General features: G+C 47.3%; 3 protein-coding genes across 3 annotated transcripts in view; 1 reads left to right on the top strand and 2 right to left on the bottom strand.

Annotated features, from left to right (window-relative positions):
- Dnajc17 (DnaJ heat shock protein family (Hsp40) member C17) overlaps positions 1-17,940 on the top strand; it is a 35,721-nt gene extending 17,781 nt beyond the window's left edge. The window contains exons 2-11 of the mRNA XM_026391459.2: positions 6,340-6,409; positions 6,692-6,750; positions 6,975-7,062; positions 9,324-9,409; positions 9,635-9,731; positions 10,249-10,292; positions 10,718-10,795; positions 11,355-11,435; positions 11,883-11,993; positions 17,740-17,940. Coding sequence (XP_026247244.1) covers positions 6,340-6,409; positions 6,692-6,750; positions 6,975-7,062; positions 9,324-9,409; positions 9,635-9,731; positions 10,249-10,292; positions 10,718-10,795; positions 11,355-11,435; positions 11,883-11,993; positions 17,740-17,859 — 834 coding nt within the window. The 3' untranslated portion in view covers positions 17,860-17,940. The remainder of the gene's footprint in view (positions 1-6,339; positions 6,410-6,691; positions 6,751-6,974; positions 7,063-9,323; positions 9,410-9,634; positions 9,732-10,248; positions 10,293-10,717; positions 10,796-11,354; positions 11,436-11,882; positions 11,994-17,739) is intronic.
- On the bottom strand, positions 13,453-17,731 carry C6H15orf62 (chromosome 6 C15orf62 homolog). Its single transcript, XM_026391468.2, has 2 exons — positions 15,579-17,731; positions 13,453-15,343 (listed from the first exon to the last, which is right to left on the bottom strand). The coding sequence occupies exon 2, from the start codon at positions 15,258-15,260 to the stop codon at positions 14,733-14,735; it is 528 nt and encodes a 175-aa protein (XP_026247253.1). The 5' UTR covers positions 15,261-15,343; positions 15,579-17,731; the 3' UTR covers positions 13,453-14,732.
- A 168-nt stretch (positions 17,941-18,108) lies between the features above and the next one.
- Positions 18,109-22,647, bottom strand: Gchfr (GTP cyclohydrolase I feedback regulator). The gene is made up of 3 exons (XM_026391473.2): positions 22,484-22,647; positions 19,749-19,843; positions 18,109-18,538 (listed from the first exon to the last, which is right to left on the bottom strand). Exons 1-3 carry the CDS (start codon positions 22,517-22,519, stop codon positions 18,415-18,417), a joined length of 255 nt encoding a protein of 84 aa, XP_026247258.1. The 5' UTR covers positions 22,520-22,647; the 3' UTR covers positions 18,109-18,414.
- Positions 22,648-25,129: the final 2,482 nt, after the last annotated feature.

Raw genomic sequence — 25,129 nt, 5'->3', positions numbered from 1 at the left:
ATGCTTGTCTTTTTGAAAGTACATTAGTCCCATTTTTTATTTTTTTAGTTTTATTTTTTATATTTTTGTTTTAATATATCTGGAAGCATTTTGGTATATGGTTTGAGATGAAGATCTAACTTTTTCACTTAATGTAATAAATTTGTTTGTATTTATCTGTTCTTTCCTACAAATTAGTAGGAAGTAAATTAGTTTACTTTGAACTAATTTTTATTTTTTCCAGATATTTATATAGGTACTGGGGATTGAACCCAGGATTTTCCTGAGCCACATCCCCAGACCCCAGTTCTTTTTATTTTTTATTTTGAGACAGGGCTTAGGGCCTTGCTTAATTGCTGAGGCTGGCCTTAAATTTGCAGTTCTCAGGCTGTGCCTGGTAATTTTTATTTTATTTTTATATCTTAAGTACCTCTTTTAGTGGTGCTGGGATTAGAACCCAGGGCCTTGTGCCTTTGAGGCAAGCACTCTACCAACTGAGCTATATCCCCAGCCCAAGTACCTCTCTTTTAGATGGAGTTCTCTCTGGGTTTCCCAGACTGGTGAAACTCCTGAGCTCAAGCTATCCTCCCACTTCAGGCTCTGGAGTAGGTGGGACTACAGATGCAAGTCACATGCTTGGTTTTCTATTACTGTTTTTTGTTAGAATGTTTTTTTTTATTTACCAAAACATCTTCTGATGAAAACCATTATTTTTATCTCCATGTTTTATTTTTTAAATTTATTTTTTAGTTTTAGGTGGACACAGTATCTTTATTTTATTTATTTAGTTTTAACATTTATTTTTTAGGTGTAGATGAACACAACACAATGCCTTTATTTATTTATTTAGAGAGAGAGAGAGAGAATTTTTTTTTTAATATTTATTTTTTAGTTTTCGGCAGACACAGCATCTTTGTTTGTATGTGGTGCTGAGGATCAAACCCAGCACCTCACACATGCCAGGCAAGTGTGCTACCACTTGAGCCACATTCCCAGCCCCTTCATGTTTTATTACAGTTATGTCTGTTTTTTCCTGACCTTTTCTGTTCTTAGTATCTTTTCCTTATACAAAACTTTTCTCTGTCTCCTCTAAACTGGTCTGGGGCTTGAGAAATCCAGGTGTTTTTATATTCTGGGTTTTAAATGTTCTTTCTGGCTCTCTGCCTGGAGAACCCCATCATGTTTCTTTTTGGGGGGTGGAGGAGTGGAGGAGAGGTTGTAGTGGGGATTGAACCGAGGAGTGCTAACCACTGAACCAATCTCCAGCCCTTTTAATTTTTTATTTTGAGACAGGGCCTCACTAAGTTGCTGATGCTGGCCTCAAACTTTGGATCGTCCTGATTCTCCTGCCTCAGCCTCCCAAGTTGATGGGATTACTGATATGCACTACCACGCCTGGCTCCACTCACTTTTCAAGACCTAGTTAGATATTGCCTCTTCTGGGAAGCTTTCAAGGATAAATTAGCCATTCCCTTCTCTATTTCCATTATTGTGGACCACTTTTGCGGCATCTCACATACTGACATCTTCTTTGCTAACCATTGTCTTCCTCTTTGTCATTCTGTTAACATTCCTGATTTTTCTTTGTATCCCCAACCTCACATCAGCCCCTGCATATCTATATGCTTCTTTAATGGGTAGGTCAGGTAGATTCAGTACTGCAGGGAGAAGCTCCCAGAATCATCTTTATCCCCTTACTCATACCTCCCTAGGAATGAATACCAGCTTGTCTTCACTTTAAGAATTTCATCTCTCTTCCTGCTAATGCCTGGCCAGTTTTTTGTTTTGTTTTGTTTTGTTTTGTTTTTTGTTTTTCCTTGAAGAAGCTTCAACACAGAATGTTCAGCCCTTTACATCTTTCAAAGACGGTTTGGAGGGCTGGGGTTGTGGCTCAGTGGTAGAGTGTTCGCCTAGCACATGTGAGGCCCTCGGTTCAATCCTTAGCACCACGTTAAAATAAAATTAATAAAATCTAGCTATTGTGCCCAACTACAACAACAACAACAAAAAAATTTAAAAAAAGAGTTGGTTTGAAGGTGGGCGTAGTGGTGCATGCCTGTAATCCCAGGGGTTTGGGAGGCTGAGTCAGGGGAATCATGAGTTCAAAGCCAGCCTCAGCAATTTAGTGAGGCCCTAAGCAACTTAATGAGACCCTGTCCCAAATAAAAATAAATAAATAAATAAATAAATAAAGGGTCTGGGGGGCTAGGGTTGTGGCCCAGCTTGCCTTCCATACCTGAGGCATTGGGTTCGATCCTCAGCACCACATAAAAATAAAGATATTGTGTCCACCTATAATTAAAAAATAAATATGTTTTTTAAAAAGGGGGTGCTGGGTATGTGGCTTAGTGACTAAATGCCCCTAGGTTCAATCCCTGGCACCAAAAAAAAAAAAAAATTGGTTTGAAAATTGAGGCATAGGCCATGTCTTGAGGGAATGGGGGTCCAGGCAATTGTGTTTGGTTGTGTGGGAGGCTGGAGACAGGGTAGAGCTCACCTAGGTAGGGGGTGAGATAAGCTAGATATAACTGTACTGGCTGACTTAAGTAAAATCTCATGAGACTGTTATAGACATTTGTCAAAAAAAACACATTCTGGAAAGAGAATTGAGAAGGAAGTAAATTAATATGTAGATTAACTTTCCATTGTTACATAATTTTTTTATTTGAACAGTTTTGCTTCTCCATTTAAGTGAAAAACCAATTAATTATCCTATATAGTATATCTAAAATGAACTTTAAAACACAGAACAATATTTAATATTATTCTTTTTAAAAAATTCTTTGAGATGTTGATGGATCTTTATTTTATTCGTTTATTTATATGTGATGCTGAGAATTGAATCCAGTGCCTCGAACATGATAGGCAAGCACTCTACCACTGAGCCACAACCCCAGCCCTAATATTATTCTTTTAGAATGAAATTCATATAGCACTTTTTCAAAAACAATAGAAAAGAGAAACAAAGGAGTTATCTTTACCCAACTCACCCTATCCCTTTTTATCTTGCTTTCTTTCTGATCCTTCTCATGCTTCTCTTTTCCTTCTACTTTCCCTCCCAGATTTACAGAAAAAAAGCATATGAACTACTTTATAAGAACCCCATGATACAAAAGAAAAAAAATCTTCCACAAAATTCTCTTGTATCCATAGGGCATGCCTGCTTATCCTGGTAATGGGGAAATATTCCCCGGGCAATTTTGCAGACTGAGGCCATAAGATATGGGGGAGACTGCTCCCAAGACTCATGGCCCCTTCTCCCTGTCTCTCCCTTCACTCATCTCATCTTAGAGTGAAGGCAAAGGGGGCCAGAGAAAGGTGGAGGTAAAGAGCCAACAACCCCATCCCTCTCTTATAAGTGTGTGTAGGTGCTTCCATGTGTTGGAGTGATCAAGGGGAAGGGTTAGAGCGGGGCGCTGTGGTCCATGCCTGGAATTCCAGCGACTCTGGAGGTCCAGGCTAGTTGATTTTTTTCCCCTCCTTTCTATGTTGGTGATGAAACTAGGATCACGAGTTCAAAGCCAGCCTCAGCAATAGCAAGGTGCTAAGCAACTCAGTGAGACCCTGTCTCTAAATAAAATACAACATAGGGCTGGGGATGTGGCTTAGTGGTCAAGTGCTCCTGAGTTCAATCCCTGGTACAAAAAAAAAAAAAAAAAAGAGGGAGGGTTAGAAAGATACCCACCATCCAGTTAACCTAGGAACCTCAAAAAAAAAAAAAATGAAGTATTTAATAAAAGTTTGGTTTAAAATAAAAAGGAGGGCTAGGGTGTGGCTCAGTGGTGGAGTGCTTGCCTGGCATGTATGAGGCACTGGGTTCGACCCTCAGCACCGCATAAAAATAAATAAATTAAATAAAGGTATTGTGTCCATCTACAACTAAAAAATATTAAAAAAAAAAAAAAAAAAGGAAATGAAGCTGAGGGAAGCACAGAGCCAAACGAGTGAAAGGGAGAAGAGACAAACGATAAAGATGACATTGCAAAAGTAAGACTATCCTGAAAGCTGTCCTTTTCCCTTCCCTTATTATTGTTTTGTTTGTTTCTTTGTTTGTTTTTGGTACCAAGGATTGAACCCAGGGGCACTCCATCACTGAGTCACATCCCCAGCCCGATTTTGTATTTTGTCTCAGCCTCACGTGCCCAGCTCATTGTTTTTTTTTTTTGGGGGGGGGGGAGTGGGGTGGGGGCAGTGGTATACTAGAGATTGAATTTAGGGGTTCTCAACCATGGAGCCCCAGACCCAGCCCTATTTTATATTTTATTTAGAGACAGGGTCTCACTGAGTTGCTTAGTACCTCACTGTTGCTGAGGCTGGCTTTGAACTCAAAATCCTCCAGCCTCAGTTTCCTGAGCCTGTGGGATTACAGGCATGCTTCCCCATGCCTGGCTTCATTGTTATTTTTTAATCGTGAAAACAGAGCTAATAGGTGAGCAGGTGGGCCAGGTGTGCATAGGTAGGTGATTGGAAAGGTGGGAGGCAGGGAGGGAGGCACATCTGCTTGCTTATGGCTCAAGGCCTGTCCAGGGAGTCATACCTGTCTCTGAGCTCAGTCAGGAGAGCCAAAAGAAAGGCTTGGGTTGTCCTGGCAAGTGAAGGTGTGGGACTGGCCATAGCCCAGCAGGTGGCAGCACACCTACAAAGGTCATGGACTTGGTGCCTGGCTCTGGAGGTGGGAGTTGAGTCAGGCACCTGCCCAGCAGGCTTTCCCTGAAGATGGCAGATTATGGATGCCTGCTTCTGAAGGTCCTTATTTAGCACACTTGGGTATAGAAATACTTATTGCTTTCGTCTGTGAAGCCTGGAAAGCCAGTCTGTTTAGCTGTTCCTCCAGGAGTTTGAGCAACAGTTTGTACAGAGCCAAAGTGAGGGGTGGAGGCAATAGGAAGCAGGGACAGAATCTGTGATTTTTTTTTTTTACTATCCTTTCACTTACAATGACTAGATAGGTCATGTGTGAAAAAGAATCTTGGGAGTTATGATTCCTTATTTTTCTAATATGAGAAATAGTAGGATTTTTTTCTTTTTAATATAGAGAAATACCAATATGAAAACTAAAAGTGGACCATTTTAGATGGTTATGGTGGCACATGCCTGTAATCCCAGTAGCTGGGGAGGAGGATTGTGAGTTCAAAACCAGCCTCAGCAAAAATGAGGCACTAAGCAACTCAGTGAGATCCTGTCTCTAAACAAAATACAAAATAGGGCTGGTGAAATGGCTCAGTGGTCAAGTGCCCTGAGTTCAATCCCTGTTACGATAAAAAAAAAAAAAAAAGGACCATAAATCACCCACTAAGGGTATTGAAAAATGATAAACCTGTTTAAGAAGGTTAAAAGACCGGTTTAAGGTTTGACAGTTTGAACTACAGAAGGGTATAAAATGATAAGTAAATATTTCCTACCCCTCCACCTTCATCCTAGCCAAAGGAGACCACCATTAAGTTCTTTATGATTGCCTTGAGAAAGAAATAAAACAGTACACATGCCCAGATATCTGTAACTTTGTGTCTCATTTGTTTTTAAATTTAAAATCCCAAAGTAATCACACTGTTCTGAACCTTGCTTGTTTTACTCATATTATTCTAAAGATCTTTCTTAGCACACAGAGACCTCTGGCTATTGTAATGTTTCTGTGTGTATACTAGGAATTGAACCCAGGGCCTTGTGAGCACTTAACCACTGAGCCACACACCTCTAGCCTATTTTATTTTTTTATTTTGTTAAGACAGGGGCTTGTTAAGTTGCCCAGGTTGACCTCAAACTTGTGCTCCATCTGCCTCAGCCTCCCCAGTAGCTGGGATTGCAGGTGTGCCCCACCGTATCCAGCTTATTGTAGTGATTTAAATGGGTCTCCCTGTTGATGAAAATCTGGCTGGTTCCAGTGGGTGCCTAGTATAAACAGTGTCACAGTAAGCTTCTTGTGTATTTGTTTTGGCATATCTCTACGAGTCCAAATTCCTAGGACTGGGTCAAAGGGAAAGTACATCTTAAAATTTGGCACAATTTTCCTCCAGAAAGGTTGCCCTACCTTCCATGCCTACCAAAATTGTGTAGAGAATAGCTGTTTGCAGGTGGTTATATAGAGACCAGAATACTGTGCTTCTGCTCCTTAGGAGACCCTTTGACATAGCAGTGGTGAGATTCAGCACTGAGTGGGAAGTAGGCCTGGCTCCTCTGCTGGCAGCAGTGGCTGGCTCCCTCCATAGCCTTTGCCTCCTCAGTTGCAAATCTCCATGGTGGCTATGAAGAGGGAACCAGCAGCCTTTCTTTTAGATGGGCATGGGGTTTCTTTTATTGTTTTATCAAGATTTCTCTGTCACTATGAGAGGAGTGGATGACCACATCTTCTGACTCTTCTAGGTGAAGAAGGCATACAGGCAGAAGGCACTATCCTGTCACCCAGACAAAAATCCTGATAATCCCAGAGCAGGTGAGACTCCAAGGGCATGGGAAGGAAAAGACCCAGTTAGTCACTTGGGTGTTGTGCTAAGCTCTGCTTGGGAGTGCTCTGAAGTGTAGATGCTCATGGCCTGGTCTGGGCTTCACGTTAGGGCATCCAGTTAGTTGCTGATGCACTCACTCTTCCTTGCAGGTCTGCCATCTGCTGATGTCAGTTTTTCTGCCCTCCTGTGGCTAAGAAGTGTTTTTTTTGAGGGAGCATATCATTGCCAAGTCTAACTTTCTTTACTCTGTTTTCTGGGTCCTTATTTAGCTGAACTCTTCCACCAGCTCTCTCAGGCCTTGGAAGTACTGACTGATGCTGCAGCCAGGGTAAGTATCTGTATAGTTGCCATTGGTTAGAGACCGCTGCTGCTTTCAGCCTTGATCCTCTGCCCTCTGCCATGGGGCACAGTCTTTGTCTAAGCCCCAGAGAGCCAGTCTCCTACCTGTTGCCCTGATGACTCTGGGCTAGGAGGCAGGGGCTAGTTAGATTGCTGGGGCTCTGTCCTTTTTTTCTGGCTGACCTACTGCTCTGTGTTCCTTTCTCCTGTCAGGCTGCATATGACAAGGTCAGAAAAGCCAAGAAGCAGGCAGCAGAGAGGACCCAGAAACTCGATGAGAAAAGGAAGAAAGTGAAGCTTGGTAGGTGACTTTGCGGTGCTGGGTGGGCCTGGAACTTCCTTGACCATTTTCATTCACTTTCTTTACTTTTCTTCCTGGAGCTTCACTTCCAGCAATGCAAAGTCTCTTAGTCCAGGTTCTGGGCAAAATTGTTCTGAGAGGTTGGGTCCTAAAGACCCCCTTAGAAATAATAGCAATTACTAAATTTACTATTAAAGTTTAGAAACTTGCTGGAGCTGGGATTTAAACCCATACAGTTATGAGTAAAATCAGTGTTCTTATTTCTCATGGTAAGTTGGGTCTTTTTTTTTATTTGTTCCAGTCTCATCTCTGCCCAGAGCTTTCACTCCTGAAATGCTCCCTCAGAAGAATTCTAAGCGGTCCAAGCTAGTTGATTTTTTTTCCCCTTTCTGGGTTGGTGATCAAACTCAGGGCCTCAGGTATGCTAGGCAAGTGCTCTACTGTCTCCCACTCCTGTGCTTGCCACGAGTCAGGGTCACTCCGCGTGAATTGCACTGGCAACAAAAAGACTACACAAACCAGAAATACCTTTTTCGGGGGTCAGGGACGGCTCTGAGACCTCATGTGACAGCTCCCATGCTAAAGGGCAAGGGGAGCAAGGAAGGCAAGAGAGCGAGTGTACCCCGAAATCCTGTTTTTATTAGGGGAAAGACATTTGATAGAATATTCCACCCAAATAAGGCAACAAACAGGGGGCTGTAGTCCAGTCTCATTGGGTGATACCCAATCCCAGAGCTGCACTTCCTTACCTGCGAAGGTAAGGCCTGCTTGCTTCGTGCTGCATGGGATGCCAGTTCCATACCCCCATTACTCAAGGCTGAGGGGGGCGTGCTCAGCTCCTGATCAGAGCCACCCCACACTCGACCACTGAACTAAATCTCTAGCCCTGAGCTTTGTTTTTTGAACAGCTTTTATTTTGAGGTACTCTTTACATATTTCAATATTGATTCAGTTCAACTATATGATTCGATGATTTTTATTAAATTTACCAGATTTTGCCACTATGACTAAAAATCAATTTTAGAACATTTTCATCAACCCAAGAAGATTGGTTCAGACATTCTGTTCTCAGTCTTATTCCCTTCTTAGATTTTGCATATTCAGTGTTGTTTTTTTTCCCCCTCTGATATTAGTATTGAATTGGGGGGGGGCACTCTACCACTGAACTATCTTCCATACCTTTTTTATTGTTTGTTTTGAGACAGGGTCTTGCTAAATTGCCCAGGCTAGCCTCTAACTTGTGATCCTCCTGCCTCAAAAGGCATATTCCTCTGTTTCCAGCTCCAGGTGCATCCATTTCTCTACCAAAAAAAAAAAAAAAAAAAAAAGATGGAACGAGGCAAGGTGGCACATGCCTGTAATTCCAGCAACTTGAGAGGCTAAGACAGAAGAATCACAAGTTCAAAGCCAGCCTCAGCAATTTAGTGAGGCCCTAAGCAACTTAAAAAATGTCTCAAAAAATGAAAAGAACTGGCGATGTAGCTCAGTGGCAAATCACCCCTGGGTTCAATCCCCAGTGGGAAAAATTTATAAAAATGGGGGGAGTGTATAACTCAGTGGTTGAGTACTTGCCTAGTATATGATTTTGATTTCCCCAAACTGCAAAAATAAAATTAAAAGAGGTCCTATGTAAGTAAGTATGCAAAAAGGAAAGCAGTGACTTTTAGACCTGAAAGAATGGTTTGTCATGGCATCTGGCCTGACACAGGACCACAAGCAAGTTTCTCTTGAGAGGCAGGAGGGCTCCAGGATCTGAGGTATCCTCCGCCAATCTGCCCATCCCTGGAAGAGCCACTTTACCAGGTCTACAAGTAAGGCTTGGTAAAGGTGATTCAAGCGGGAGGTAAGGGAGACAATGAGAAATTGAATTCAGTGGTGGGAAATGAAGCAAAGCCAAGGCAAAGTCCTGGCTATAGTGCCAAACCACAGAAATAGAGGCCAGAAACTTTATCCAAAGGCATCCCTGACTCAAGGTCCTGAGCTGCTGACATAAGCGCCCACCTGTACCCTTTTCACTGCCTGGAGAGGACCAGCTCAATTGATGTAAACTGTTTTAATTCTTCCAGACCGTTGTCATTTGATTGGATCCCATACCCCTTTTGTGCTATGACTTTCTTAGTGGAAAGTAACTTGGGAGCAAATGGGCATGGTAGGAGGGGGCAGGAATTACTGTGTGGTCTTATCAGCCAGAGAGCTAGGGTGATCTGAGTCAGTGCAGAAACTGCAGACCAGTGATTGGGTCATTCAATCCTTGTGCCTAGACCTGGAGGCTCGGGAGCGGCAGGCCCAGGCCCGGGGGAGTGAGGAGGAGGAAGAGAGCCAGAACACCAGGACGCTAGAGCAAGAGGTAAGCCTGTGGGCCATCTGCTGCAGGAGGAGTGGGGGGAGGAAGGATTTAGATGACTGTTGTGGTAGGGAGGCTTGCTCTTCCCACGTTCTTCTGTGGGAGATGGGTGATTTGTTCCACCCACAGGTTGCTGAGCCCTAGCGTGCAGGTGGGACCTTTACAAGGTGAATCAACCTGAAATTGGATCTGCACAGAATTGTCCCCCCTCCGCCCCCTGCTCTGTAGATTGCACGCCTACGAGAAGAGGGTTCCCGACAGCTGGAGGAGCAACAAAAGCTGATCCAGGAGCAGATACGTCAGGACCGTGAGCAGAGGCTGAGAGGTGAGAATACCACCCTCTCCTGTCTCTCCTTAAGGGCAGCTCCCCCTTGCCCAGAGCTAATGGCTGTGGAGGCTTCGACTTCCTAGAACCCATGGCACCATATTCTAACATACCAGTTCTTGGGGAACTTTTTTTACTCCCCTTGGGATCTCCTGCCACATTAGTATTAGTCCCACACAGAGTAGCTCTCTTTTGGAGGAGATCACCAGGGAAGGGCCCTGGGGGACTTTGCTTCAGTGGAACTATGTGGTCTGAGTCTCTGCTTCCTGCCCCCAGCAGGTGCTCCCGAGTCCTCATTTGGAAAGAGCTAACAGATGACCCTCGGGAGGTAGCCAAGTAGGCCACCCTGGGGATGGGGTTGGATGATATGCAATGTCCCCACCAGGCCCTCATTAGGTAAGGTAGGGCAGATACTGCCCTTGGTCAGAAGTAACCTTTTTTAGGTCCTCTGGCTTTTGGCTGCCTCCCCTCTGGAAGAACCTCATGTTTTATCTTCCTCTTTTCCCAATATTTCTAGGAAAGGTAGAAAGTACTGAATGCAGAGGAACTCCCAAACTAAAGGTGAGCCTGGACGGGATCTGTAGGCTACCCCATGGCACCTAATCCTCACAAGAACAGATGGTTTTATGTGGTTTTAGTGGTCTGTCAGGGATATTTAGTCTCTAAGGTCACCACCACAACTGCCATATCCTTTCCATCCTTCAGCCTCCTGGAAAGCAGGACTGCCCTCAGAGCTTGCCATGGAAGGCAGCTCTCAGGCCTGATGATTGCGGGGTAGAGCATTCCCAAGCCCTCTAAAGAGAGTGACTTACAGGGTGGGAAGCATTGCTAAGGGTGAGCAGGCCACCCTGCCTCTGTTTTCACCAGGAAAACATGTTTTTGGTGGTGCTTAGAAATGAGCAAGGCATCTGCTCAGACTGTCCAGCTCAGTTGTGAGTTTGGTTTTGTTCAGCCAAAGATCAATCTTTATTAATCTATCTTTTTAGCTAAAATGGAAGTGCAAGAAGGAGGATGAGTCCCAGGGTGGCTACTCCAAAGATATCCTCCTGCATCTCTTGCAAAAGGTATACCCTGCTGATTTTCTCCCTTCCTGTCATTCAGCACATAGCATATCCTACACCCCAGGATTTTTTATGCTCCTGAACATCTCTGCTTTTTGTTATTCTTATTTCTTGTTTAGGCTGACCATGGGACAGCCTAAAGACTTTTCTCCAATCTATGATCTTCCTATCCCTTGGGTTGCTATGTGCCCACTCCAGCCAGGTCTCTCCTTCATTACCCATCTAGCCCTTACCTTGGAAGCATGGGCTTGGCTGAGTGTGCTGGGAGAGGGGGGCATTTCTGGCATGAAAACCCTATCTTCATGACTGCCTTCAACTAGCTGAGGTAACTGTGCCATTATTCCAGTCCTTAGTCCTTTGTTCATCTCCTTTATTGTCCTGGAAAAAAAACTTTATTTCTTTCTCATCTCTGATCTCACTTCTCTGGGCTTCTAGCAATAAGAAGTTATCCTCATGCTAACAATGCCCTAGTGGGCCTCAGGGCAGCCCAGGCTGGTCTCTGGCACGTGCTAGGCATGGCCAGCAGCCCAGTCATGCTTACTAGACACTCTTGTCTCCACAGTATGGTGAAGTTCTCAACCTGGTGCTTTCAAGTAAGAAAGCAGGCACTGCCATAGTGGAGTTTGCAACTGTCAAGGCTGCGGTGAGTCCTGCAGGGGACTTGGGGACCACTGGTGTCCCTATCATTCTAGGACAGGGACCCACTTTTATGGGCCCTCCAAGTGGGTAATCCATACTTCCAAGTGACCTCTAGGCCATCCCAGAGCCTAGACCCCCCAAGTCCTAGGGTGAATGCTGTAACTTTTAATTTCATGCCAGGTGGCTGCACACCCTCCACCCTTCACCCTTCCAGGATTTGAGCCCCAGAATTCCTTCCCACTCCTTCTCCTTACTCCCCCAAAGCAGAAGATTGATCCCCACCACTTTTCCCATGAGAAGGGTCAGAGTTTTAGCACACTATTATTTATAGTAGTTGAGGTTGCCATCATTGTTTGTGGGACTAGAATGCTGGTTCTTTCTGGGGAATAGAGAGAACCAGTTAAATGGCTAACTTGATGGATGAGACGAGGACTGGGTCTCTGTTTGGCAGGAGCTGGCTGTCCAGAATGAAGTGGGCCTGGTGGATAACCCTCTGAAGATTTCCTGGTTGGAGGGACAACCCCAGGGCATGGTGGACCCCACTCCTCCAGGACTATCAAAGGTAAAGAGCCAGGCCTCACCCAGCTGGGCCTGATCAGGGCTCAGGGACCTCTTCTTATTTGTGCTCTTCTCAGGACCTTTCCTTCCAAGTTCAGATTGGTAGAATTAAAGTGAGACTGGGAGGTTCAATCTCACTGGAGAGTTGTCACTCGCTGTTGACGCCTTTTCCTCTCTGTGATGCTGGGGATCAAACCCAGGCCCTTCATATATGTACACTACACTCTACCACTGAGCAACACGCCCAGCCCAACACAGTATCCTTGGATCTTGCTTTCCTTCCACATCTGTCTTCTTCTGGGGCTCTAATCCTTACCCAGAAGGCACACAGGTTGCTTGGTTGTGGTTTGAAGCATTTGGAGCTTAGATGACCCAATGCTACAAGGAAGGGGCTAGTGACTAGGATAGCTGTGTTCTTCCCCAGCTCGTCTGTTTTCTAAGCATTTTTGACTCCCTAGTCAGGGGCCAACTGTGAAGAAGCAGCGTCTCTCTAAAATAACAGTGGCCCTCTGCAGACCCTGGGGTGCCCCCACTGGTGGTAAAATGTACACCTTCCAACAGATGCTAGTCCAGTGCTGGCGGCTAGACCTCACGGCTCCATGAAGCCTTGTGTTTACCCCACCTCTGTGGCTCTCGTGTTTTCTAACCTAGTTGCAGTGCCTGGGTTTGTAGGCTTTCTGGGCACAACTGCCCCCACATGATGGGACAGATTGTTTTGGGGACAAGGTCTAGCAGCCTGGCTTTTACCTTTTTTGAAGTGATCTTGGTGCTTTTTTGGTGTGTCCATAGCTCCTCAATAGGTTAGCAGGAGTTCTGCTCACTTATTTTTCTCCATTTCTCTCTGAGGGACTAGAAATTTTATGGGTATGTCTTCCAGAATTGGACAGAGGAGGAACATGAAATGGTCTGAGCCTAACTCAAGACCCTGATTTAAAAGAGACCTCATTGGGGCTGAGGTTGTGGCTTAGTGGTATAGTGCTTGCCTAACATGTGTGAGGCCCTGGGTTCGAGTCTCAGCACTGCATATAAATAAAGATCTATTGACAATTAAAAAATATTTTAAAAAAACAGAGACCTCATTGCCAGGCATAGTGGTACAGTCCTATAATTCCAGCGATTTGAGAGGCTGAAGTAGGAGGATCTCAAGTTGGAGGCCAGTCTCAGCAACTTAGTGAGGCCCAAAGCTACTTAGTGAGAGCCTGTCTCAAATTAAAAAATAAAAAGAGCCAGGGATATGACTTCGTGGTATAGCACTTCTGGGTTCAATCTCCAGTGAGAGAGAGAGAGAGAGAGAGAGAGAGAGAGAGAGAGCGCTCATTCCCTGCCTTTAAGTCTCAGCATTTCATAGTCCCAGGTAACTCCATAGATTGTATTAGAAAGAACTTTATTCTTATCTCTGTTACAGAGGTGCCTTTCAGCTTGGCATCTCTGCACAAAAGGAAGAAAAAAAGGAGGCCCCAGATTTGGGTTATAGAGGCAGTATGTGTCCCAGTTTCTCTCTGCCTCTCTGCCACATTTGGAAAGACCTGCAAATCAGACCACATGGTCTGAGTGCTGCTGGACTCAGGCCAGGACACAGGGCAGGGCAGTAGCTCAGCTGATGGCCTTGGCCTGGTTGGTAGCCCCATTGTCAGGTTTGGGCCAGCCAGAGCTCTCAGTTGTGGAGGATCCGGGAGTCCAGTGGTGTCCCTCCTTGGTTTAGTATCCCTCTTCTGGTCCAGCTTTCCTTTTCTAGAAAGGAGATCCACCACTATTTTTGTAGCATTTCCCAAAGTTTCCCATCACTGATTGTCCTGAAAGTTCCCACAGCACCTCTTTGCAAGCTGCACCTGTGCCTTTGGCTGGCATCTCTTGGAGTACTTCTCTGGGCAGCAGGGATTGCTCTAGGCAGCTGTTTTGGCAGGCTGAATCTCTCATGTTCTTTTATCTGTTAATGATTTGTTTGGCCTCTTTCTCATATTTTGCTCAGTATTTGTACCTACCTTTCCTGCTCTGTAGCCCCTTCTTGCCATTGCAGCCCCTGGATACATCTCCCTTCCCCCACTCATGCCACTGAGGGTTCTAGGCTACCATTCAACAAGCAAGTCCAGTGAACCTTGGTCAAGTGATGTTAGGATTCATGCTGTGCTGTCCAGTATGGTAGTCACTAATCAAAGTGGTTGTTGAACATTTGAAATGTGATTAATGCAAATTGAATTTGCAATTTTATTTTATTTCAATTGATTTAATTTTAAATAGCTACATGTAGTGAGTAGCGACCATATTGGACAAAGGCAAACCTGTCTCCCTTTTTCTCTCAGGTCTCCCCAATTTCCTTTTTAGTCTGGGTTGGATCATTTTTGACTAAACATGTCCTGTGACCTCTCTGTTGATGGTGGCTTCAGAGGAGGCTGGTTCAGGATACTGTCTGTTCTTCCCAGTCTGTGTCCTCCCATACCCTAACTCACCCCTTTGCCACCCTGTCACTTGTCTGTCCTCTGCCTGGTTCCTGTAGTTGCAGGGTGTGGCCTCTCTTTCCTGTCCTCACCAGCTTCCTCTAGGGCTCTTGCTAGAAAGTGACCCTCCAATAATCCCAGCTGGTCTTTGTCCCTCCACTCTGGGGGGACTTGAAGGTATGTTGAGAACCCAGAGGGCAGGCAGAGCCCCAGTTTCCTTTTCTTTAATTCACAACTGTACTGTCCTTCTCTGGGTTCCCAGGCTCTGCCTCCTCCAGTCACCCCAGCTCTGTCTACCTTCACCCCACTCAAAAGCTAGGCTCACTAGGAAATTGCTCCCTCAGCATCTGTAGGACTTCTTCAAGAAGTGAAATCCCCAAATCCACTTTGAAGGAGAAGAAGGGATCACAGAGGTCCAGAGCTGGTGTCTTCTGGAAGGTGGCAGTGTCTGAAAGGTCCTCCTCTGACGACTGGTGGAAGGTGCTGGCCAGGGACAGCGCTGAGGGCAGGGTGGCCGAGTAGGCAGCAGTGTAGGTAGCTGGGGGCTCCAGGATGTTCGGACAGCTGGAGCTCTCTCGGTAGAGGCGTGGGGGCTTGGGTGGTGCCAGCAGAGTGGCCCGGGGCTGCTCATCCCCCCATAGGGGCAGACGCCGTCCATCTGGCCTCCCTTGAAGTTCCCGGATAACCTCTCTGTTGCTGTACTCCTCATGGTCACCACCAGCAGTGCTGGCCTGGCTAAGCACACTGCCCTGTCGCCGGAGTCGCCTCGGCCGTCCCAGAGTCAGCCGCTTGAAGAAGGAGGCATTGCGGAAGGAACCTTTTCTCCAGGTCTCCATGGGCTCTGGGGGACCAGTAGATAGTCTGGCACCTCAGAAGCCAGCAAACAGGTGTTCAAGAGCAGCTAGTGACCATTTAGTCCCTGCTGGAACAGCGAATGCCAAGAATCAGGGAGTCTGCCCTAGTGGGCTGGAAACAGGCCCTAGCTTTTTGGTCAGCATCTTGGATGGTGAGATGAGACCAGGAAGAGGGCACTTTTTGTCCAGGAAAGCAGAGAGCTGGGAGTTCCTGGTAGCAAGAGTTCCCACAGGGACAGGAGTGGCCTGGTTACTTGATAGGGCAATGGAAAAAAACCCAAAGGAAGAAACAGCACTTACGGAACCAGAGTGAGGGCAGCTCCGGTGGCGGTAGCAGAGATGAATCTTCTCAGCTGGGCGAGGGCAGCTGTGTGCTCCTTCCACAGGAGGCAGATGGGCCTCAACTCATCCTTTCATCGACTCCTGAGGGCATTTGCGCCCTTCTCTAGGCCAGTGCAGCGTTTGCCCTCTCACCAGCGGCTGCGGGACTCTGATTAGTGGCTTGGCTGTTTGTGCCAGTGTGTGGCAGTGGAGATGTGTTTTGTTTTCAGCTGACTCAGTCAGGTGGGAAGCCGGTTTCATGCTCTTAGGTAATTGCAGCATCCGCAGGCAGGGATTGGGGCAGCTGTGACCAACACCCCAGGGCAATGGGAAGCTTAAGATTCTTCTGGGGACTGGTCTGGGGGCAGCCCTGCATTATGTGTCACCATACTGCTTCCTTTCTCATCACAGTTCCACCACCCTGGCCCCAGCTTGCACACCTGGCCCCCCAGCCCCCAACGTCTGGGAGGAGCCAAGGGAGGTGGGTGTTAATTGAAAGGCAGGCTCGTGAAACAGCTGCTGGGGAAGGAAGAGAGACCTGTCGACCTGTTGCTGGTGTGGGTGACTCAGCCCTGGGGCCTGGTGACAGGCCCTCATTAGCAGAGCCTGCAGGAATGGGGGGAAGGAAGCAGAGGGTGTGTTACGGGGAACAGCCCCATGCCTATAAAGGTCTTGGCTCCTCCCAGGGCTGGGCCTGGGGCATGCCAAGGGTGACTCTGGGTTTTCTTGGCAGAGCAACATTAACTTGGGGAGGGGAGCGTTGCCCTTCCCATGGCCTGACATCCTGTCTGGCCGCTTAGTTTCCTACTCCTCCCTCCTGGCAGCAGGAGATCAGTTGAGGGTCAGGGTGTGCTGCTCTCTCCTTCCTCTCCTGTCCTTCTCCTCTAGCCACTGGACCTTATTTGTGACCCCTCTTCTGTGGAGGGGGCTGGGTCAATTGCCACTGCTAGGAATTGTCAGCAGTGCCCCAGGGGTTTGGCTAGGATGGAGACTCTCCTAGGGCAGTGGGAGGGGTCAGGGCAGAATATTTCTCTGACATGACTCCCCTCACTCCACACCAGCTGACCAGGGCCAGGCAGCTTAACTCCAGCCACTCCCTCCTTATCCTCGGGTCTCTGACCACCATACTTTCCTCCTTGTCTATTCCATGTGAGTGCACCAGTGTGGAGAACCCCAGAACAGGGCTCTACAGCTTTCTGGCATGGATAGGACACCTCATTTGCAACCCTTTGTCTCTGTGTTAGTTTAGGTGGGCTTCACACTTGTCTAAGCAGCTAGTGGAGTCTGAATGGTCTCTCAGCTTTGGCTGCACTGAGGGAGGAAATGATCTAATTCTAATTCATATTGCAGACCTTATCAGGACCTGGGGCTGACAGCTCAGGGCTCTGCTATAGCACTGCCTTTCCACACGCAGCCTCAACCCACTGAGGTGGTTGTTTATTACTCTTTTGGTTATTAAAATGTAGCCCTCCTTAATCCCCTGTACAGTGCTAACAAAATCATAAAAGCGGGCCACAGGCCCTGCGCTTCAGCCCTGCTGTGTATTTTTAGGCAGCAAATGGTCTCCTTGTGCTCACTTCCATAGTGGGGTTGTTTGAGGCTGTGTGGAGGGCAGGGCTCCCTTCTCCTGTGTCCTCAGCAGGAGCCTACCATAGGGAAGCCAGGCAGCTGGCTGGAGGCAGCTTTGGTCTGTTCTCAGCATAGCCAGGTAGATCCCTGAACTTGGGGCAGCTTCCTTCATTGGAACTTGTATGAGGCAGAAGCCATGGGGTAGAGGGAAGGAGTGGCAGATAAAGGCTGAGAGGAAATGGAGACAGGGCCTGGTGAGAGAATGGGGAAGTGATTCGCTGGAAAGAGTGCACAGAGCTGACTGCAGATGTGATGGAGCTGGTTAAAGAGAGGCTGGCAGGAGGTAATGGTCTAGATGGGCCAAATGGGAGCCAGCTGAGAGCCAGTCTAGAGCACAAAGCCAGCAACATTCTGAAGGAACATGGATGAGTAGATATTCCAGAAGGATGTTCCAAGGTCCTTCCCTTCTTGACCCTTAAAAGTGCAGCTCTGTCTAGGCCCCTTCAGTCTGTAGTCTGTGGGGGCAGTGCCCTGCTGGCCCTGACCACTCCTTGTCTCCTCTGTTCCCCAGGGCTCAGTGCTGTCGGAGAGGGACTACGAGAGCCTTGTCATGATGCGCCTTCGCCAGGCAGCTGAGCGCCAACAGCTGATTGCCCAGATGCAGCAGGAGGAAGAGGGGCAGCCCACATAGCCCCCAGCTCCAAACTTCCCACCCCACAGCCCTTTCCATGTTACACGCACCAATAAACTACATTTTTTTTTTTAAGTCTATCTCTACTCCATGCCTAGGTGTAGGGTATCGGGCTCTACCTCAGATGGCTGCACCCAGGCTCAGGCTCTCTTTCTGGGCAGGGATAGATCTGCAGCGACAGTAACTGCATAAGCAAAGTACAGTAGCAACCACTCATCAAAGCCATTTATTGGCTTGGACTAGCTGCGCAGGACCTGTCTGTCCAGGTCCCAGGGCATCCTCCACTGGAATGACCAGCTGCAGTGGACACCTGCCCCCAGAACCCAGCATACTGCAAGGGTCAGGCCTGCAGCCAGAGGACAGCTGGGAGCACTGGGGCAAGGGGCCTGTCCCCCATTTACTGGAGCAGGATTTCAGAGGCAGTTCAGTGCTCATGGGTGCCAAACTGGAGAAGGAAACAATTTGGGAAGAGAGGCAGTCAGTGGGACAGTATGGGGGCAGGGCCCATGGCAGACCCTCCAAAGGAGGAGTACCCCTTCTGCAATCAGGAGAAGGTCACTCCTTGTGCAGGCACCACACCAGTGTCTGGCCCACCCCTGTCATGCTCAACACCCGGAAGCCCTTGCGTTCCAGCTTGTCCAGGACTATGCGAGGAGGGTCGTTGACGTAGTACTCGTAACTGCAAAGAGACCAGAGTGGCGGCATGAGGGAACATAGACAAAGCTCCTACACAAAGCTAGTATCTGCTGAGGGTCAGGCCTGACAAGGAGCTCTCTTCAAAGTGACATTTACTGGCACTTCCTGGCTGCCAGGCTATGTGCACATTCCCATCCCCTCTCCTATGAAGCACTTTACGTGTCTTAAATTTATTCCTCCTAACAACCTAACGGAGGTACTATTATTGTTCTTATTACATGAGAGAAAACCAAGAGGGGCTGACTAGTTTTCCCATTGTCAGATAGGAGACCCAGTTAGTCTGGCAAAGCCACATGTCCCCTGAGTGCCCCACTGTTCAGGAAGAGTCACCTGCTCTTTTAGGCCTCACTCCTTGCCCAGCCTCTGGGTCATTCCTGATGGTCCTGCGGTCCTGGCTGTGCATGCTACTACCTGACATGGAGAATGCTTGGTTTCCCTTCTTTTAGGTTTAATTGGTGCTGAAAGGCCATGAAGCAGATAAGGGGCTTCAGCCCCATGCTGGGCATCTCCAGGCAAATGCCTCATGGCGAAAGGATGGGGGTGGCTTTTGCATTCCTATCCTGACTGAAGGGGCTGGGATCAGTTCTCTCTCCTTCTTTGAACTGGACTCACTTTGGCAACTTTTTAAAATATTCTTGAGTCTGTGTGGCCAGGGTCCTCCCCTACTCCTGGGTAGGAAGGGTGAGGTGCAGAAAAGTGGTCTAGATGTGGTCTAAAAGTGGTTTAGATATGGAGATAGTGTGAAGGATGCCCAAAAAGTGCCCTCACAGCAGCTAAGCTGAAAGGAGGACCCAGGCATTTCTAAGGCTGAGCTTTGTCACTCACCATTCAGAAACCTTTCTTTCCTGTCTTTGCTTGATGGGATCCAGCTTAGAGCTGAGAGGTCAGGGCAAGGAACAGTCCACTCATTGAGTCCTAGACCCAGAGAATAGACTGCCCTGGGCTTCCATTCAGGATGAACTACCTTATGAAGAAAGGCCAGAGGGAAAGCTTTCTGAGCGAGCCTCTGGGGAACTGTAAAGGAGCTGGGGGGAGAGCTGTGGGCAGGACCAACCCTACAGAGGACAGAGTCCCCCAATGCAGGTAAGAGGGCCCAAGCTGGGCATTGCCTTTGGACTTGGTGGCTGCGCAAAGGGAACAGGGCAGAACTAGGGGATTCCAGGGAGAAGGTACTAAGGGATATCACTACTTACAAGTTGTTTCCCAGGACACTTCTCTTTGAGGCCCCCAGATGCTGCATCAGCTCTGGATCTGAGTGTTCATCACCCACCATGGTGGGGCCCACCTCCTGCAAAGTAAGCCACAGTGGCTGCTTGGCTGGCTGCTTTGGCTGCTGGTAGAGGTGGGAGGTATCACTTTCTTCCTTCCCTGCCTGCTGCCCCTGAGCAAGCTTCAGGTAAAAGTGAATGAAGGTGGTAGTGAGGATCCTTGGAGGCTCACTATAAGCTGGGAAGGATGGAGCCCTTCCACACTCAGGCCAACAATGTGGGGCCTCCCTGACCCTTCTAAGTGGAACTGGGCATTGTGTGACTATTAATACCTTATGCCAGGCACCATCTCCCACATTTGTGTATACTAGAATTACCTGGAGAATGAGAGAAATGAAAACACATGTCCACACAAAAATTTGTACACAGGCAGGTAAACTTCCTGAGTTAAAAAACAAATGTTTTTGAACAAATGTACACAAATATTCAGTGTTAATATCCAAAAAAGGTGGAAACATCCTAAATGTCAGTTAACCTTTGAATAAACAACATGTAGTATAGTCTAACAGTGGAATCTTTTTTGGCAATAAAAAGAACACACTGATGCATGCCACAATATGGATGAAACTTGAAAACATGTAAGTGAAAGAAGTCAGACCCAGGAGACCACATGGAGTGACAGAAAATAGGTTAGTGGTTACTTAGTGCTGAGAGAGTTGGGAGGAAGGACTGGATACAGGGTTTCTTTGGGGAGAAGGGTGTTAGAAATGAATCAATAAAAATCAATAAAATTGATTATAGTGATGTTTGTGCAACATTGAAAATGCTAAAAGAGGCACTGAATTGTACACTTTAAACTAGTTAATTCTTTTGGTACGTGTATTTAATATCAATAAATATATATGTGGGTTTTTCAGATATTTTTTAGTTGTTGATGGATCTTTATTTATTTGTATGTGGTGCTGAGAATTGAACCCAGTGCCTCGAGCATACTAGGCAAGAGCACTACCACTGAGCCACAACCCCCAACTCTTATGTGTTTTTTAAAAATATTTATTATATTTTTAGGTGTAGATTGACACAACACAATGCCTTTATTTTTATGTGGTGCTGAGGATCGAACCTGGGTCCCACCCATGCCAGGCGAGCACTCTACTGCTGAGCCACAACCCCAGCCCCTATATGTGTGTTTTTGATAGTATTGACTCACATATTAGACAAGAGCTCTAGCATTGAGTTAAAGTTCCAGTCCCCCCAACCTTTTTTTGATGGGGAGAGCTGGGGATTGATTCCAGGTGTGCTCTATCACTGGGCCACATTTCCCATACATTTTTAAAAAAATTTTGTAGTTGTAGATTAGACAGAATGTCTTTATCTTATTTGTTTATTTTTATGTGGTGCCAAGGATCGAACCCAGTGCCTCACATGTGCCTGGCAAGTGCTCTACCACTGAGCCCCAGCACTCCCCAGTGCACATTTCTAATACATTTTATTTAAAAAATTTAGTTGTAGTTGGACACAATATCTTTATTTTTATTTATTTGTTTTTATATGGTGCTGAGGATCAAACCCATGGTTCATGAGTGGAAGGCAAACACTCTACCACTGAGCCACAACCCCAGCTCAACATGTTTATTTTTTGAGACAGGGTCTTGCTATAAGTTGCTGAGGCTGGTCTTGAACTCTAAAAAAGACATATGAATAAGAATCATCTGGGCTGGGGATGTGGCTCAAGTAGTAGTGCACTCGCCTGGCATGTATGAGGCCTGGGTTCGATCCTCAGCACCACATAACAATAAAAATATTGTGTCCACCTAAAAATAATAATAAAAAAGAAGAATCATCTGGGCAGAACATTTCCCCAAATCCACAAAGAAAGACTGAGTTTCAGGTCTGGAAAGGGGACCCAGGAATTCACATTTTAACAACTATGTAGATGATTCAAGAACTGCTGCCCTGGTGCACAGCAAGATCTCTACTGCGGTAAACCCACCCTCTCTTTCCTTCATCTCAAGGGAACTGGGTCCCTCTGCTTGATCACCTGAGCCTGGGGAGAGGGGCATCCTATCGCCCAGCTGCAGTCCCAGTCATACTACTCTGAAGCTAAAAGGGGGCTTCCAGGATAATCAGCACCTTCTTTTTCAAGCTTAGCAAACTGAACCAAGAGAAGGGGTTATGCCTTCTGGCTCCTGGACAGCCTTCTCCCCAACGCTACCCTAAGTGCACCTCTCCTTCCTTCTTCACAAGCAGGACGTTCTTCTTTCCCTTCAGGGCTAACTCTTCCTAAAAGGGCATAAGGGTGTAGCGTAGGGGCCAGGGACTTAGCATATGGGGTTTAGCGCCTTAGCACGTCCTTTTCTTTCCCAAACCTCCTTCCACGGATTATTCCATTTCTTTTCTGCAAAACGGCCCAGTATAGAGTGTTGGATGCAGCACGTGTGAGGCCAGGGCTACCTGGCACCTCCATGGACAGGGAGGACAAGCCCGCCCTGTCGCGGGGACACAGGCACCCGGGCTCCTCCGCGGCCTTGGCACTCGGAGCTGGTAGAGCTTCCCGCATCTCCCCGCAGAGCCCGCTTCCCCAGTTCCCTCTCCTGGCAATCGCGGTGGCGTGTCGGGCAGGTTAACAAGTTCAGCCCCCGACCGCGCTACTAGGATAGAGGCAGGAAGGGGCAGCTGCGGTGTCTACGGCCGCGAGCCGCCAGGCGGTGGGTACTCACCATGCGGATCTGGGTGCTGATGAGCACATAAGGCATGATGCACGCCTCACGACCAGATCCCACTCGCAGCTCTGGACACGGCGCAGAAGCCAGGCTCTTCTTGCGTTGGGACTGCGACCCCGCTGCCCGGAATCCAGTTACTCCGGCTCTGGCCACTGGCGGCGCCAATCCTCTGGTGCCGGGCCAGGGCGGCTGGCCAATCAGGGGCGGGCAGCGGTGACGCGCCCGGCGCTAGGAGGTTCTCCCTGCCCTTGCAATCGGAGCCGGGGACTTAGATCCTGGGTCCCACCAGCTGCTTCCTCCGACCAGTCCGTCCGCGACGAACCGGGAGCATGGTGTGGAGCGCTCCCGCGGCTGGGAGGCGGTGGTGTCTGGGCGGACTCGACTGGCTACGGCAGCCGTGGCGTCGAGAGCGCGCGTTGACCCTGCGCCCTCTTCTTACAGCACCTCCTGGTACAGGTTCCAAAGTCCTGCGGGTCCCTGCCTCTTCCTGCGAAGCAAATGGCTCTCCAGCCCAGGCTCAAGCCCTCTCTGTCAGGGACTCTACAACAGCTTTAGTGGACCCCTTTCCCCTCTCCAAGACACGTTCTTCAGAGATTCCATAGACGCGCGGGATGCAGGGGCAGGAGGCTTGTGACTAGCACTTAATGTCAAAGCTGAAATACCATTCGGGACACACTGCGCGGTTCTGCCTCCCGGACTGTAATTCCCTACGAGTAATTCTGTACAGGAACTGTGGGCTTGGCTGGGTGCCAGTCTGGAGTGACTAGGTGGAATCTGGCTCTCTTTGGGGGAGCTTCACGCACTCCTGCAGAGACGAGGCGCTAGAGCAGGAGAACACAAGGCAACATCTGGGGCAAATGAACAACATCCCCAGCACCAGCTACTGGAGAGCAAAGACTTCATAGCCAGGCATCCACGCCCTCATCTGGATGTATCAAAATCTGACAGCTCAACACTCTGCCTTGTTGTGACTGCTTCTCTAAAAAGTAAAGCAAGGACCAGGGATGTGGTTCAAGCGGTAGCGCGCTCGCCTGGCATGCGCGGAGCGCTGGGTTCGACCCTCAGCACCACATAAAAATAAAATAAAGATGTTTTGTCCGGGCTTAGGATGTGGCTCAAGTGGTAGCGCGCTCCCTGGCATGCATGAGGCACTAGGTTCAATCCTCAGCACCACATAAAAGAAAATAAAGATATTGTGTCCACCTAAAACTTTAAAAAAATATATTTAAAAAAGATGTTGTGTCCACCGAAAACTAAAAAAAATAATTATTAAAAAATTCTCTCTCTCTCTCTTAAAAAAAAAAAAAGTAAAGCAAAACAATAGTACCCTGTAACTTTCCCTCCTGGGCCTTGGAAACATCTGCACTTCATTCAGGGGACATTTATAGGGCATGCTCTCTGTCTCTAGCATTTTGATAGAAGCGAAGAGAGCTGTAAGGGAGGTAGGAAGTCTTAATCCTAAAGGGTCTTTGCTTAATTGATCTAATTTATTATTCTGCTAACAAGTGTGAGGCCCTGGGTTCAAAACTCGGGCTGAACCAAGAGAAATCTTGGTTTGCGATACTTTATTTTTTTTAAATAAAAGCACCGCAAAAAAGAGAAAAAAATATGTAATGATAAAGCCTACTTAGGGCTGGAGATGTAGCTTGCCTCACATGCACAAGGCCCTGGATTTGATTTCCCATAAGGAAAGTAAAATAAAATTGCCGGCAGTGGTGGTGGAGTCTGTAATCCCATTGACACCAGAGGCTGAGGCAGTAGGATCCCAAGTTTAAGGCCAGCATCAGCAATTTAGCAAGGCCCTAAGCGACTTAGTAAGACCCTGTCTCAAATTAAAAAAAACAAACAAACAAAAAAAAAATGAACTGGGATGTAGCTCAGTTGTAGAGTGCTCCTGGGTTCAATCCCCAATACCTACCCACCCCAACCCCACTCCTCACCCCTTCTAAAAAATTCTGTAGTTGCTTACCACACTTTGGCTAGGGGCTGCACTGCTACCTTGGGCAATTTCGCCAAGGCCACCTTTGATGCCATCTCCAAGACATACAACTATTTGACCTCCCATCTCTGGAAAGAGACTGTGTTCACCAAGTCTCTCTATCAGGAATTCAACTCACCATCTTGAGAAAACTTATACCAGAGTTTGTTCAGAGGACCCAGGCTCCAGCTGTGGCTACCACAGAGGGTTTTTATACAAAAATAAATAAATAAAGTGAACGAAACACGTTTAAAAAAAAAATTCTGTATTCCCTACCCCTGCCCTTTAACTCCTGGATTAACAATTTAGTTAGAGGGTATAGGCATATTCATCCATAAAGGATTTTTAAAAACTGACTAAAGATGCTGAGCCTGATGACAGTGCACTCCTATAATCCCAGCTACTCAGGAAAATGAGTCAGTAGGATGGAAAGTTCAAGGCTAACCTTGGCAATTTAGTGAGACTCTGTCTCAAACAATAAAAGGCCTTGTGGGGCCTAGGTTTGTAGCTCAGTGGTGAAGCACTTGCCTAATGTGAATGTGAGACACAGGGTTCAATCCTTAGCACCATATAAAAATAAATAAGTAAAGGTATTGTGTCCCCCTACAACTAAAAAGAATATTAAAAAAAAAAAGGCTCAGGGTGTGGTTCAGTGGTGGAGTGCT

This window comes from Urocitellus parryii, chromosome 6 (assembly GCF_045843805.1).
Source record: "Urocitellus parryii isolate mUroPar1 chromosome 6, mUroPar1.hap1, whole genome shotgun sequence".
NCBI lineage: Eukaryota > Metazoa > Chordata > Mammalia > Rodentia > Sciuridae > Urocitellus > Urocitellus parryii.
This window is presented reverse-complemented; position numbering and strand designations above follow the sequence as displayed.